The 16793-nt window shown below is 36.2% G+C and overlaps 1 protein-coding gene across 2 annotated transcripts in view; it reads right to left on the reverse strand.

Moving 5' to 3' along the window:
• Positions 1–1273: 1273 nt before the first annotated feature.
• LOC137930160 (SH3 domain-binding protein 5 homolog) overlaps positions 1274–16793 on the reverse strand; it is a 28170-nt gene continuing 12650 nt past the window's right edge. The window contains exons 2-5 of one of the 2 annotated variants that reach the window (XM_068773302.1): positions 14495–14672; positions 4237–4355; positions 3362–3445; positions 1274–2727 (exon numbers count right to left, since the gene is read on the reverse strand). In XM_068773302.1, coding sequence (XP_068629403.1) covers positions 1807–2727; positions 3362–3445; positions 4237–4355; positions 14495–14672 — 1302 coding nt within the window. In that variant the 3' untranslated portion in view covers positions 1274–1806. The remainder of the gene's footprint in view (positions 2728–3361; positions 3446–4236; positions 4356–14494; positions 14673–16793) is intronic. The other variant, XM_068773303.1, reaches the window with a different exon arrangement.

A 16793-nucleotide genomic window follows, 5' to 3' on the forward strand; every position in this document is an offset into this window, starting at 1 on the left:
AAAAAATGTCTAACAAAACAGATGAAAGTAAATTATTTTCTGTGAATATGTCGTTACAAAGGTATTTTTTCAGCAGCGAATTTATTTTTAATTATTTTTTTTGACAATAATAAAATTATAAAAGCCAGTCTTAAGTCACTGCAACGATTTTTTATATTAAAAAGTCCAGTTACCAATTATCGCGGGCATTGTAACTATATAAATAAAATGTTAAATTAGGCAGTATTATTAAGGCGGTGGTTTTCTTTCTATTCAGTTGTTAAAATATTAGAGAACTTCTTAATCTGTCTTTCTTAATCTGTACGAATTATTGCGTTTTAGTAAATAGAACGCAATTAATTATATTTGAGACTGTTAGTTTAATTATGAATTAAGGTTAGATCATTTATATATCTATTAGATTCTCTAAAAGAGTATTTTAGCGTCAAACCTATCACGGATATTGAGAGTTATCATGAAGTTATATGACATATATAATATATATATATAAATATATGTATTAGAAATTAGAAAAAATAATGATCGTAGTGATCAATAGAACTTGTGAAAAGAAACAATGTATATAAATCATTAAACATTAAAGACACGACAAGACAAAAGGCGTAATAGCTTTAATTAAAACAAAATGTTTATATTATAATTTTTAAAACGTGCAAGATATGTATTTTCAAATACTTTGTTTATTTTGCGTACTACGTTCGACTCTAACAAGTTCGTGCTTATCACAAATAGATTACTACCGTAAAATTATGGTACCCAAAGACTATCTTCACCCCGGCAATGGTAATAAAGATTTGTTTCAGAATGACGAACAGATATATTCCGAGGATATACCAAAATAAAAACTCAAATATATTTATATAAAACCCTTACCTGCTTAAGTATCAACCGCATTACAGTCTTTCGTCTTCACAGAGACCCTATTATCCGCATTTGTTATACCCACTACTGATTTTTAAACCTATAAGCAAGAATTTCAATAAACGTTAATAGCCTTTGACATATTTCTGTATTATTATATCCAAAATTTTTTTCGTTTAATATGCACAGAAAAAAATGTCGACCACATATCAATTTGCAGGGGATATTTTAAATATATAATTTTGTGTTATTATTACTTACAAAAACTCTAAAATACGTGCGTATTTTACTTAAATATTTAAATCTAAAAATTTCCAAGAATCACTCAAAAGTCGACGGTCCGTTACGCGAATTCAAAATATAAATGTTAAAAAATCATTTGCTAATATTTCACTGTTAAATTAATAATATAATTTCTAATAATGTTGAGTACGAAATCATTGAATTTTTAAAATGTGTAATTAGAATTTTTATTTTTAAATTTCGTTTGCAAATAAAGTGCATATTAATATAGCTCGTGTTTTAGTATTTATTTATATTTGAAAGTGCTTAATGTATTTTTAGCTTGAAAAGGAATGATATGAACACTTTAGAATAATGAAGTGACAGGAAAAGACGTTACTTACTGGCAACACACAACCAAAAACACAACTATCACTAAAATTGACAGCTAACTTTATGCAACCACGTTCATCACTCATATGGATTAGTTCCTTTTCTATTTTTTTTTCCCATACAGTAGGAATAGGCAACCTTTAACCCACCGATCAAAATCTAACAATTTGAGCTTTCAAGAGACGTTAACACATTATGCTTTCCTTTAAAATTTAACACGGTTCACTAAAATAGATTACTAGGTGAACAGCAGGTTATAACAGGTTGCCGACTTCTGGAATACGGTAATGGTTTGTATTTAATGATGCTCCCCGGCAGTCTGGTGTCAATTTAGCTGTGATCACTGTCGGTGACAGTTGAACTGGTCATTCTGATCACGGGGTTCTGTGTAGAGTCACTGGAGTCACATTCGACCATCAGGATATCGTCCGGGCTGTCGTTTCTGTCTGAGTTGCTTTCAGTGTATGTCCCAGTGGGCGACTTGTCTTCTATCACAGCCTTCAAGTATGACTCGCGGTCCATCATGGTCGTGTCTCTGGCCAGTGCCAGCACATCCAGAGACATCATGCTTTTTGACTTCTCTGTTTTACTAATAGGCGGGTTCGCGCTTTCGAATACCACGTCCCGGCTTATGGACTTTGTTCTGGTGAGATTAGAGTCCGTTTTCCAACTGTCGCTCGGCGGGTGGGTTCTGTAAGCGGTGTTTGTACTGGTTGTGGGCGCGCTAGAGTTCCTCGGCGAGCTGGCTGTGAACTTTGATCTCTTTTGTTGGTTATTCTCTTTCATCATGAGCAGCTGGTCCAGTTTGTTGATCGTCTCGTTCAGCTCCTGCGCCCAGGCTTCATCAGTGTCTACGTCGCTACGGTCTATAGGCTTGAGGGCTAATTCTCTAACTCGTTTCCTTAGTTCTTGTAAGCTGGGTTCGTCGTCCTTTTCTGAGTCCCTTGCGTCTAGTTGAGATTCGTCGTGTATTGGATCGCGTTCAGCTCCAACGCCCGGTTCTCTTGGTCCAACTGGTATAGGTTCTTTGCCTGGTGGGTACTCCCCTCTTCGTCTGTGGATTTCCTCGGAGATCTCCTCGAGCGCTTTGAGTGAAGTTGAGTAGCGAAATTTGGCGTCCGCGATCAAGCGCTGAAGCTTCTCGATCTTTTCGTTCTGTGTCTGGAGTTGCTCATCGCAAAGTTTTTTCTCTTCGAAATACAGACGCGATTTGATTATGCTCCGTTTTAAATTTTCCTCCAGCTGTGTGACCTGTAATATGATTTTTGATATGAACAGATCTCTCGTGTGGATTTCATATTTTAAATCATTAGTTCCTAAAGTGGTCCACTTGGTCCACCAGGAAACCGTGGGAAAATGTATCTGGTTACGTTAGTGAAGAAGTAAAATGTTGCCTTTACTTCACCTATCAATATAGTCAAAAAATATTTTAAAAAGTTTAGTGAATGTTACTTGTAAAAATTTGGACGTATGCAAATTTTCATCCCAAAGAGTCGTATAGAGAATTTTCACATCTTTTGTCCACTGTTGACAAGAAAGAAGTATGGTAGAAATTTAGCTACAGGTCTCCCGGAACCTATGGATGGATACCCTTTACACTAATACCTCACTTGCATCGTATTAACATCCCAAAAAAAAAAACATGACGCAAAGTGAATTAAGATCTATAGCAAACCATGTAAAGACTCGAACCCAAAACAATGCAACCTCGAAAATCTAACAACGCACAGTGAAAATTAGTACTAATTAAGCAGCGACGAAACTTGTAAAACGAAACGAGGCAACGCGAGGTATTGGTGTATATGGAAACCGTGGTCCACGAGAAAAAAACTATGAGAACCTGTTTTAAATCATTGGAATATTGTTGAATCTACTTATTCGTTACCTTTCGTTCCGCTGCGATGTATGCAGCTGCTCTCTTCTGGTGCTCCCGTCCGCTCTCTGCTTTCCTCTTCTCCGCATCCATGACCTGTTTAAAAACATACTTATATCTTTGGGTCGCGTAGATAACATTTATTGGTTACACAATCACCAAAAATCTATTTCCATTTGTAAATTGTATTAGTCTGCACAGCTAAGACATTCACACTGAGAGACATATATTATGTAATTTGCACATCAGACATTTCCGCCTGGGAAGAAAATTCGTGACCATGCATTCTAAAGTAAAAGATGTATCCATGTAACGACACACAAAAAATCGTTTGCGTTCGTTGTGGGCTTCTAACATTCATAAGATGAATAGTCGTTTCTGCCCACTACACATCATAATCGTCACTTTTGGCAGACAGGCTGGCGATCGCAGTGTGGTATTATGGTATGCAGAGGATGGTGCTGTCCATCCTCTGAAAACTAGTAGTCAACACTTACAATCTGAATTATATAAGATTGTATTCCGGGAATCTAACCCTCGACCTACAATCTCAAGTCCACTACCGCTTGACTACCACTCCCCAAAACACAAATAATATAAATAAATTGATAAAAGTGCGGTAAGATCATCGAGAGAACATAGAACGCACTGTGGAAGAAGCTATATTTATTTTTAAACAGTACACCGTTAGAGATTCCACACGTCTTCTGTATTCAAACGACCACTGACGGTTTAAGTATGGGTAGAGACGTAAGTCTCAAATTAAAGGTCGAAATCTCTTTGTCTTAGAAGTAAACAGATGTATTATGCCATATTTGGCAGAGCCCTAAGCCTTGCAGTGAGATTATGCACCTAAAATTTAAAATACATTACAAGGTGTGACTGACCTTGATAATCGCATGGTTGAGCACCTCCTGCCAATTGCTATCGAACTGCCACTCATCCTGTTTACTCACGAAGCGCTGCTCCGCCAGGGTCACCGTCTCCTTCGCAGCCGCGTGCAGTTCTGCCGGCAGATGTTGTTACATATGACACTTGTTGCTTGTAATCAATATTTATTTGAATAATCTATCGACCCTAGTTACATAAATGTGGATTAGACTGTTTCCTACGATTCAATTCGTTAGCGATCAAGATGATGTCATAAACAGTTGTCATCACTACAGGACATATGCCGAGCCCATAGATTTCTTATACGACAATTTGGAAGCGGCTTGCATTCAGCGTCTTCTAAGTCACAAAAAGTACCAAGTTTAAATTAGGAATGTCAAAGTACTCAGTATTTTACGTCGATATCTCACGATTATAACAAGACAAAGAAGAACTCTTGCAAAAGAACAGATTTAGCTATAATTGTAATTTGTGGCTCTAAGTGTTCTCCACATACGCCACCTACTTCTATCACGAAAAATAAATAGGTTCTTTGCTAAGTCATATTACTAGAAGTACCCTGCTAGATCTACCAATGACATAGCCAAGGTAGCGAGATGTCGCTGCATGAGGGCAGCACAAGGCTGGTCTACGGGGGAAGCTTAATCCTTTCAGCGGGCATCTATCGGCTGATGATGATTTGGTGCAGTTTCCTAACCCAAAAGCTTTAGCCTAAGAACGCACAGTTCAAATTCTATTTATTTAAAAAAAGAAAAAGAAATTAACCATTAAACTAATATTAATTATTTAATGTGACTGTTTTGTATGCCATATCAAAATTAATAAAATATTTATAAATGTTACAGGGCAAGTATCATCATTATTTCAGACGTAAAATGTCACCTGCTTGACATCGGCCATTCCTATAGATTTTCAATAGGCATTCAGTGTATTCTGACGACGTTAACAAGTGCTTCTCTCATCTGTGCTTCATATGGGTAGATGTCCTAAGTCTGCTGATCCGTGTTTCAATTTTGTCAACTGATGTTTTTCATCAACAATTGGTTTTCACATCACATCTTTCTATTTGTTTTTCAGATAATTTATTTTTACAATGAATTTAAGCGTAACATTTATTACTCCAGTAAATCTATCCGAAAACACAATAATAACTAACTAAATTATTTTATTATAATTGCCAAGTATACATATTATTGGTATGGACATTTTCGTGTGAACATTTTCAAATGGCTGTCGCTATATGCTTAATACTTGAAGCGTTCACGTGAAAACGCTCCGTAATACTGGCCACAATACTCTTATGACTTAAATTATTATAGCACGTTCGAATTCAAATTCGAATTTCGATTTGAATTCAGAATTAAGCGGTGACATAACCGCTGCTAATGTGTTTGAGTCAAAAATATTTAAATACGTAAATGCGCAACATTGATAAAGCCCGGCTTTCATTTTCCTTGCCATTGTAGAAGGAATAATACACGGGTGATTTCTCACTGACAGCCCCTTATTCGACCTATTTAATAGAAGGGTATCATCGTCCTAGTCTCTAAATATTTTGGTAGTAAATATAATGCGATTGCGATGAGATTAATAAAGCCACATACGTAGTTGAAACCTCAAAATAATAAAATAGAAGGTGATTCTTGGGCAAAGTCACGACTCAGCAACGAGTATCTAATAGTTTTAGGCGTTACTTTACAGAAGTCCATCCTAAGTAAGAAAATAACTAATATATAACTACTTCAGCTATGTAGCAGTAGTTGTGCAATAAAGTGCACCGCCCGCCAGCCCGCTGATAACTACGCGTGCGGCAAATAATGCGAATTACACAACTACGACCGTTAAATCACTCCACAACTATCACTGTTAAATCACTCAACACGTGTTTCACCCCTCCACGGGGCATCCTCAGGAGTAATGTTACACCGATTAGTGTGTGTTTGGCACTACTGCTACATAGCGGAAGTAGCTATATATTAGTCCTTTTCTTACTTAGCAATGAGGGCATTGGTGGAATACTACTGTAGTATCCAATATCCTTATAATTTGTTTTTACACAAATAGCTTTACTAATAAATTAACAACTATTCGCATCACAGCTCTCAGTCAAGCGAGATGAGGATTCGTTTACATGCACCAATTTTTTTCACAATGCAGCACGGTTGCACTGTGAAAAAAGTTGTCTTGCCATTACATCGATAATCGTTTTTTTATTTATTTTTGGACTTTCAATTTAACTTGTAATTTGACGTTGTGCTTTGACTTCCACGTAACCCGTAAGAGTACGATGGCAAGTCCATTACATTGACGGTGAATACAGTATAAAGTTCAGACACCGTCAAAGATATGGGAATCTTATTCATACACACAACAATATACAACAGCCTTAAGAAAGGGGAGTTTGTAAGCAGGGGTTCATTATTACTTCTGACGTGTATTACAGTCCTTCGCCACCAACTGCGCGTCTAACTTCTGATTCTATATTTGTGTACGTTCGTATAATATTAGCTCAAACGTTTGATCAAACAACAATGTCGGCATACGCAATCGCTATCAAATAAACAAACAACATAACGGTCCGTGCAAGGTCATCGATATCGCACGCCGCCTACGTAGGAACGTTCGGTTACCACACAATTATCGTGCGAGATGCCAGACGCAAATTTTAAAAGTAATAATCGTTTGACATGACATTTAATTCGTCATCTCGTGTAACAACAAACGATCTCGAATGAAAATATATCAACCGACAATAGTAAATATAACAATATTTCAACATCTTTAGTAAATGGCAAACTCTAAAGATGCGTTTACAAGTGAATGTTTTTTTCAAAAAGCTAAGTAATGACTTTTTTCTTCAGGACTGGGTTACCCCGTATCCAGCGACTTCCTGGAACCTTAATTATTTATGTCGTTGGTCCATCTAGGTGGGGGATCTAGCCACGCCGCGTCATGGCTCGTGGTCGCCACTGGAGAAACTTTTCGCCTCAACGGCTATCGGTTGCACGAGCAATGTGCCTGCCATTGCCACTTCAAACGAGCAACTCTTCGAGCTACGAGCTGCTCATTTCTGATTCGATTTCGCAACGAAACTCCGTGCATAGCCCTCTCCTTTACTCTCTGGGAGAAGATGAACTTTCTTATAAAGCCAGTCATAAGTGACCACGTCTCGGATCCGTATGTCATCACTGGTATCTGTGTTACATTGGTCAAAGACCTTCATGTTTAGTAATAATTTAATTCAAACGTTTTGAAATAAAAATCGCTTTTATTTTTACATCTTACCTAAGCATAATAGTTTTCAGATTTGCTAAATAAATAATGATATATACTTTAAATGATTCTCAAGAGATATAACTCAGATTTAACTAAGTCTTCGAAAAGTTTCTAGACTTAAAAATTCTAGAAATTTCATATTATCAACAAAGAATTAAGTATCTAAACAATAACACAAGACAAGACTGAGTTTTTTTTCCATACGATCATGCCTTCCTGAAACTAATATACTGTAAAACGAATAACGTGCTATCTTTGAATATTAATAAAAAAAATATGCAGAAAAATGAGGTCTAATTTTATACACATTTTGATACGAGTGGCACGATAACTGGTTCCTGTGTCCGCCTACAAGCCGCACCCGGGTCGGATAAAGGTTATGACCCGGTTAGTGTGTGACATAAGAAATATAAACCCAACACACTAATTAGTTTTTGTGATAAAAATATCAGCCAACTCATCTTTGCTCTTTTATTGTTACCTTTTAATTTGAATTATTTATTTAACATTATTATATACATCTATATAAATTTAAATAAGACTATGTACATAAAAATAATCTAGTTATCATCTTGAAAGATTTCCTGTGGTTACTATCACACTATAAATGTCTACTTTAAAATAATTTAACATATTGTTTAGACTGTACACCTATTGACAGTGTAAGATAGGATTTTGAAAGTCAAAACCAAAGCACCCTTGCACTTACACAATATTGTGACCATTTTTCGAATAAAGATAGCCAAAGTGTTAAGGAGAGATATGTGAATCGATCTGACAACTGAGTAGGTATTAATTAGTGTTTTAATTAATCAATTAAAACAAAACATGCCACGTTTATGATATGTTTATATATATATATATTCGTTTATGGAATAAAACAATTCTATAAACTTAATGTTAGCTTAGATTAAATCAAATTTATTCTATTGAGTAATCATCACCAAGTTGATCTATTAGGGGTACCGGAAAGTAATGTCGCTTTCTTAATTTAAATTCACATGACTAAATTTTTAACAAGTTTGTATTTCTAATCAACAATATATTCACCTTCGTTATCAACAACCTTTTGCCGTCTAGTATTTAAATTTTCAATGCCGGAGCGGTAAAAATCAATCGTTTTTTCTGTAAAATATACCGACGGACAGAGCTCAACAGATACGTCAAGTTGAGACGTCTTTAATATTCTATAACTTAATATTTCGTGTTGAGAGTTCAATGACACTAAAAGCCGGAAAGGCTCACGGAGTTCATCACCCGTCAAAAATAGAAGAGTGCGTTACCTTCCCTGCGGACTGAGTATATATCGTGAAACAATATGACAAACCTGTCATATTGTTTCACTCCCCCATTCTTCTGGAAATGGAACCCCATTCTTCATCTTTTCAGCCGATGGGCACCCACTGCTATACACAGGCCTCCGCCAAAGGTCTTCCCGACTTCCCGCGACCTCATGTCTAAGCAGGGAACTATGTCGTCAGTCCAACTTGTTCACTAGGTTCCATTGCCTTAGCAATTTTATTACGATAGACCGTTACCCAGTGATGAGAGACACAAACAGCGTTCAAACACAGAGACTCTGTGTTTGGCACTAATCGGTGTAACATAACTCCTGAAGATTCCCTGTGGAGGGGTGAAACACGTGTTGAGTGATTTGACGGTGGCAGTTATGTAATTCGCATCGTTTGCCGCATACGCATTTATCTGCGGGCTGGCGGGCGGTGCACTTTGTTGCACGACTACCACTGCTTGTGCGGAAGTGGCTAAATATTAGTCCTTTTCTTACTTAGGATGGACTTCCGCAAGGTAACGCCTGATTCTATTTAATATTTTATTACGGCTACAAACCGTTACACGGTGATGTTTTCCAACTACCTACTACGAGTCCTAACTCAGACATAATAGACAGAAGTGTACATCGATGTCAAGAAATTACAACCAGACACTGCCGGTTTCAATGTTACTGCGTTGGGGAGGTAATATGGTGGGTTACTCTTAGACATTTTATTACGACTGCAAACCGTTACACGGTGATGTTTTCCAACTGCAGAACGCATGCATAAATTTTGAAGTAAAACCTGATGTCTCAAAGGTCACGGTAGTTAAACAGTGATGTATTTGTACACAGAGCATTCGTCACGGACACGTGCGCCCGCGCACTGCTTTCGTATGCAAATTAGCGCGAATTGACACTCGTTAACTGCGCCGCGAACTAACCTGGCCCCGAGACGCTCGCGGCCGTGATATCATCATGCAGTTCATACATTACTGTCGTCAATATGCAATGATAAAATGACATATAACTATTCGTATTGATATGTTAAAATAAGAATAATAACTATATATAAATAATAATAACGTCTAGAATAAGGTCCTAGAATCATTATTATAATGAAAAAATAAAATATTTAAATAAACATTAAGTGTTATTTTTAAACCTTTAACTGTTATGTCGAGTATACTCGTCAGAGCAAAACGAATATTTATTTCACAATTTCGAGTATACTCGTCGTGAAGATATAAAAATAGGATTCGTATTATTATTAAACAAGTCATCTGTATATTTTTCCATGAGAAAGGCCTAATAAATATCTTTTAGACTATGTACATTTTATAATATTCGCTAGTCTGGCATCCTTGGAAAAACAATGTTAGAAGAGAATCCAGATATTCAAGGTAGCATTATATGCTGCACCTTGCTTTAAATACTGTTATTGCCTTTAATTTATTTTTTTAGTTATGTATCAAAGATTTCTTAAAATTCGATTGTTATTTTATTGCTTCTGCTTTCATTGCTATAATGCCTTGATTTTATCTTTATGTGATTTTTTTTTCATTAATAAAATAACTTTTGTTTCTTAACGTCAAATAAAAACATAAATTTTTTAAAAAAAACTCAACAATTTTTAATCAAAATTACCTGCTTTTATAGACAGAAATAATATACTCTGTTAATGTCGAGTATACTCGTCTAACTTTAATAATTAAGCGAACAGAAAAAGTTTTTCTAAACAAAATTAAGCAGTTAAAGGTTTACTTTTAGCTGTAAGAAGTTCAAAGCTTTTAATTTTTTAATATTCGTTCCAACCCCTGTTTTGTTAGGAACAGGGATTTACTTTCTTTATAAAAATGTTCACTTCATTTTTATTATTTTCATACTCTTCTTCCATTCTTCACAATCTCTATCATTCTGTTCTTCATTCCATACTTCAGTCTATTTTTCTCTTCCGCTCTAATATCCTTCCATCCTCAATCCATCCTCAATTACTGCAGTATAGTTTTTTTATACAATTTATATTATATATCACAACATATTTAGTTAATTTTGTTTTTCAATATTAGTATTTACATATTTAATTTATTTCTATTATAATTATTTCTAATATTCATTTGTTTCTATTTATTTTGTTCTGACTACTGTCTTATAAAAGTTGAGGTTGAGGTTTTTCCACCTTCTTTCTCTATCAAAATGGAGGCGATAGTGACCTCCTCCGAACCAATGGTGGGTAGGAAAAAACATCTTTTTTCCTACCCGGCATTCGGTTTCGAAGCGAAGCTATACAAATGCGGGGTAAAGTTCAAAGCTTGGCATAGGCCCGATAGATTTACTATGAATTTTTGATTAATTAAAAATCTAGACATTGGTCCTATGACTCTAAGACGTTCCTCCTGTAACACGACTGATGTATACGAGGGCCAAACTGAAAGTTTTTAGAACTGGCAACTTAAAAGCATTATATTAAAAAAATAAGTTTAAATTTTGAAAATAGAACTCTTTACCAATAATATTGAGTATACATTTCATTCATTTGTCATTTGTTTTACGATTTGGCGGCAAATTGAAAATTGTCTGTGCACGTCAGAATGAATTTAAGCCGAGAAAATTTTCGTGCAATGATTTTTTATGACTTTCGATGTCATATAAGTCAACAAGAAAGTTATGATAGACTTCGATTGGCTTTTCACGATGAAGCCCCATCTCGTGCCACAGTTTACAACTGGTTTAATGAATTCAAACGTGGTCGAACTAATCTCACCGAGGATTTGCGTGAGGGATGGCCTTCTACAGCGACGACTGAAGACAATATCAGTGTTGTGCGGCGTATGATAGAGACTGACAAAAGAGTGACCTATCAGCAGATTCGGACAAGTCTAGGCATAGGTATGAGTCAAGTGCACAAAATCCTCCATGAACATTTAGCGGTCAGGAAGCTTTGTGCCCGCTGGATACCGCATAATTTGACCGAGGCTCAAAAACTCCGCCGTGTTGATTGGTGCCGAGAAATGATCCAAAAATTTAACGGAGGTGACTCAAATGCTGTGTTCGACATACTAACGGGTGACGAAAGCTGGATTTACTGTTATGATCCGGAAACCAAAAGACAGTCTGCTCAGTGGGTGTTTCCTTCCGAAGAGTTGCCAACTAAAGTGAAGAGAGGTCGAAGTGTTGGAAAAAAGATGGTGGCCTCGTTCTTCGGAAAGACAGGTCATTACGCGACAGTTGTCTTAGAGGATCAGAAAACGGTTAATGCAGAGTGGTACACTAACAACTGTTTGCCACTTGTCTTGGAAAAAGTTCGAGAGAAACGACTTCGCAGCAGGATCCTCCTTCATCACGACAATGCCTCGTCGCACACCGCCAGGCAAACGATCGACTATTTGGCGACCTCAGACGTGGAATTACTGGGTCACCCGCCGTATAGCCCCGACCTCGCACCCTGCGATTTTTATTTATTCCCGAAAATAAAAGAAAAACTTCGAGGAAAACATTTTATGGACGCCGAAGAAGCAGTGGCTGCGTTTCAAAACGCCGTTGAAGAGACCCCTAAGGCCGAGTGGGCAAGGTGCTTTTCTCAATGGTTCCATCGAATGCAGCGATGTATTGATGTAGATGGACGCTATTTTGAAAAGTTATAATAAAACTAATAACTTGCTAGAATGCTTAATTTTTGATTTTCTAAGAACTTTCAGTTTGACCCTCGTATACCATAATATATCGTTAATGATTCGACATTTCGACGAAATAAACTTGTCTATGTATGTATACGTAAATTTTATTTACACTTTATTACGTTAATTGCAGTTGACATTGCAGAATGACCGTGAATGTCAAGGACTATGTTAGCGCGACATGAACAAACGATACCGCCCCACAGGAAATGTGCAATTTGGTATCGCGTGGAATAAAAGATAAGCGACCCGACTCTAGTCTGTTTTACCGCCAAATCAAGAAAGATAACAAATAATCATAAGTCGTATATAAATCTGAAATTATTTATCATTATCACAGTCCATTCTTTAAATGATTAGCTGTGATGTCATATGTTGATATAAGTGTTATCACTTTTAACGTATTTAGTGAATGATAATGACCTTGCAAGTTGTCGGTACGGGGAATTCCCTGTCATCTAACTGTCATTTAAACTGTCAAAGTAAAAACAACTTTATTATACGAGGTCATTACAATCATTTTTAATCGTCAGCTTAAAATATACATTTCGTAAATTATTTTAGGATTTATCCATTTTTTCGTCTACTTAGTAAAACTAAGAAGAAACTCTGTAGGGCTTGTAAATAAGTGTTGAAATTATTTCTCTAACTTCAACGCTTTAAAGGCTCAAAAGCTTTAAATGAGCTGAATGTTTAGCTGATTTGTCAGCAAAAAGAATTAAAAGCCTTTACACCTACTTCCAAACACCTTGCATAAAGTGATCACTCTGAAATATATTACATTTTTTCCTATTTAATGCTACAAGCCAATAACTTCTGGTAGCACAAATCTTCAAGGACAGATTGTAAATAATAATTAATTTTGATATACAGTTATCGAATTTTGAAAACGCATTTTATAACTAAAATTTCATTGCGTTGTTTATTATTTCTGAAACTGGCAGCAAAAGAGCTATACATTTACACAATTAAAGATTTTACATCTACTACCAATTTCACTAGATATAAAGTGTCGACACGTACATGACAATACGACCCACTCGGTACATAAAATTTTGCATGTCAGCTTTCATCATCATAAAACGCAAACATTAACCCAGTATTTACACGAGTAATGGCGTTATCAAACACGGATACTGGATGATTTATACGAACAAACTTTGTTAAAATATTATTGAAAAATTTTCACCTGGTTATATTAAAACTAAAAAATTGATTTAGTTACATGACATTTTACTTATACCTTTGAAATATAACGTGTTCTTTCTAATATAAATTAAGGCTCAACCAGGCTTCCGACTCGACGGCTTTCGGCTTTCTCTTACCATCCAGTCATATTTTTAATTATATACAAAATCGCTTAGGATTCTATTTGATGTTGAATAATAAAGCTATCATCATCCTCGCATCAACCTTAGGATGCCCATAGATTTCCAATAAAACAACATCGTTACAATCGAACTAAGGCAGTTTCTAAGGATTTTAACAAGATCATCTGCACACCTTGTGGGTGGACATCCTGCGCTGCTCGTGCCGATCCGTGGTCTCCATCCCAGAACCTAAGACACCAACAGCCTGATGTCTGGTGCGTTATGCCTGCTGTCACTTTAACTTGCCAATCTGCTGGGCTATATCGTTTATTTTCGTATTCGACTTCATAGAGGTATTCCGAACATAGCCCTCTGCGTGATCTATTGAGTTATTCGCATTTGTTCAATCAACAGCAGGGCTTGACTTCCAAGTGAAGGCAGTTGTATTAAACTATGGTAAAGTCTCCTAGATTAGATGGATAGACGACAAAGTCGAAGTCGCGGGAATTCACTGGACACAGGCAGCGCTGGACCGGTCATAGTGGCCACCTTCTGAGGAACCCCTTGCCTTGCATTGGGCGTCTATTGGCTGACATTATGAGTAAGATGATGCTCTCTTGCCAAGGACACATCATTAGTAAGCGATACTTCTTTTCTGATCAATACATGGTGGGTTTTGAAATAGTTCAAGAATATTCTAGAAGTAATCAATACATACCGCTCGCCCTTTGGAACTGCACTGCGGCTCGTTGGCACTCTGCTCTGGCGACGGATGCAGCGCTCACCGCTTCGTGGTAAGGCCGGGACTTGTCCACGCAGGTGCCCAGCCGTTTGGTCAACGCTTGCAGACGACGCGACGTCTCGTTTAGCAGCAAATGAAACGTTTTCATGGACTCCTGAAAATTAATCTAGGCTTGGTGAAAAGTATATCAACAATAAATATAATAGCTGTTCGTGTACATAATATTAAATTGAAATAAATTAACGTAAAGTTGTTTTGCGTTATTCCTATCTACATATACATAAGATATTTCCCTCTATACACTAATTCTGCCCTTGTATTTGAAATGAATATTACGTAACTTATTGGCTTATATGTAAATATATTGCGAGGGAGACATTTTATATAACAAATTCTCTGACCTCTTAACAAAGCCTTACTAGATAAACCGGAAAACAAGGTTTGTGCAATTTTTATGGCCACAGTTTTGTGAGTGAGAATCAGCATTGTGGTACTATTAAGTTCTTACTTAATCTAATACTTTACCACCAAAGGATACATTAACTCTAATATAAATATATAGGAATGCAGCTAATCAGCTAATCAATCACTTATTAATTAAAGTATTTTATAAAACAAAATAAGACAAACTTTTTACTACACACTTTTGACAACCTTCAATTGACATCTGTCATAAAAGAGGGCCTAAATTAAAAATAAAAACGAACAAAAATAGTACATTCAGCCTTATCCCACATATGTAATGTTTTAAGTTCAAAATTATTGTCATTTACTTGATAATAATACAACTATATTTTTTCCTTTACATTAGTAAGATACAAAATTTTAAAAAAATACTAATCCGTTCCGCTTTGCTTTGTTTTTTTTTCTCTCTCAGTTGAACGCAACAAAAAGGTCGTTAAACATTACAATACCATCACGAAGTTACTTCCTTATTTCTCCGGCTTTGACGTAGGCCCTGCCCGCAGCTGTCGACGTCACTAAGCGGAACACCGAGGGCGGAACGGAAAACCGATAAACTATTTCCGCCATCCGTGGCAACCTTAGCGACAGATGCCACATTTAATAACAGTTAGGGCTGCTACACATTTGTTTTAGCGATTTTTTTTATAGAACTATGTATGCATTATTTGAAAATAAATAATTATTAACGTTCAAATAAGTGTTTGGGGTAACTAATATGTTATCATTGGTGATTGATTTTCATTGCGGATTGGTATGTTAACTGGCAGTTAACGGGTCATATAACAGGCAGATTGGAGACTGCTGGTGCTTTAGTTTTGGAGCAGAGACCGCGGACTGACAAGCGCTGCATAGGACGTCATGGTGTATAGACTGCTTTGTTAACAACGGAAGATTCTGGATACTGGCCACTTCGAACCGGTCCTATTTTACTTATATTATAAACCTATGGCCAGCCGTTTAGGTTCTATGGCTGAAATGTTTATTTTAACCTTTAACGAACTAGCGAATTTTTCTAGAACGATGACCAGTTGATAGACGGATTTTTAAGAAATTAAGTGCTTTATTTCAAGATCGAGAAAAGATGCATAAACCCTTAGCGAACGAATGCCATACTTGCGATATTGCAAATTTCTAAAAATGGCGCATACACGTCGCGAGTAAAGCGACATTCGTTTGCTAAAGATTAAATAAAGAACTTTTATAATTATTAAAACTAGCTGCCCCACAGACCTCAATTCCTTACATAACCATTAATCACAAAATTAAGCTATCTATTTCGTTCAACGCAAGTAAACGTGCAATGTAAAACGTAATTATTTTTACAAACGAGTTTATTTTCTAAGAGTCCAAGATTACACATAGAGCACTCATCTATAGTACAAAACTATATAAACAGAAGTGACATTACCCTAGATGAGTAACTGGTAAGACATAATGCCGTCATAATAACTGAAATAGAGTTTTCGTATTATACTTACATGGTCTAAAAGATAGAATTTTTAAATTACATATGTCGTAGAAGTTAACTTCGATAAATCACAAAATTAGATTCCATAGGTTAGAAACATCATGGTAAACTTAATAATATTATTATACGACCCTTTGTGTACGCAATACAAATTATTATAAATAGATCATTGCTTTATGAAACGGTAATACGCAATTGACAATAATTGAATAATGTTCGCCGGCTTCCCGTATGTGGATATTAATAAAAAGAAATCTCTCTCATTCCCCTCGAGCTGCCCTTACGGCTCATCGGTCCTAATAATGGCACATCGATAAAACCGTTTATGGGGACGAATAAATT

The sequence above is a fragment of the Battus philenor genome, unplaced genomic scaffold, assembly GCF_028537555.1.
Source record: "Battus philenor isolate CCGP_79_NKW_IND1 unplaced genomic scaffold, ilBatPhil1.0.hap1 SCAF_6, whole genome shotgun sequence".
NCBI classification, from domain to species: Eukaryota; Metazoa; Arthropoda; class Insecta; order Lepidoptera; family Papilionidae; genus Battus; species Battus philenor.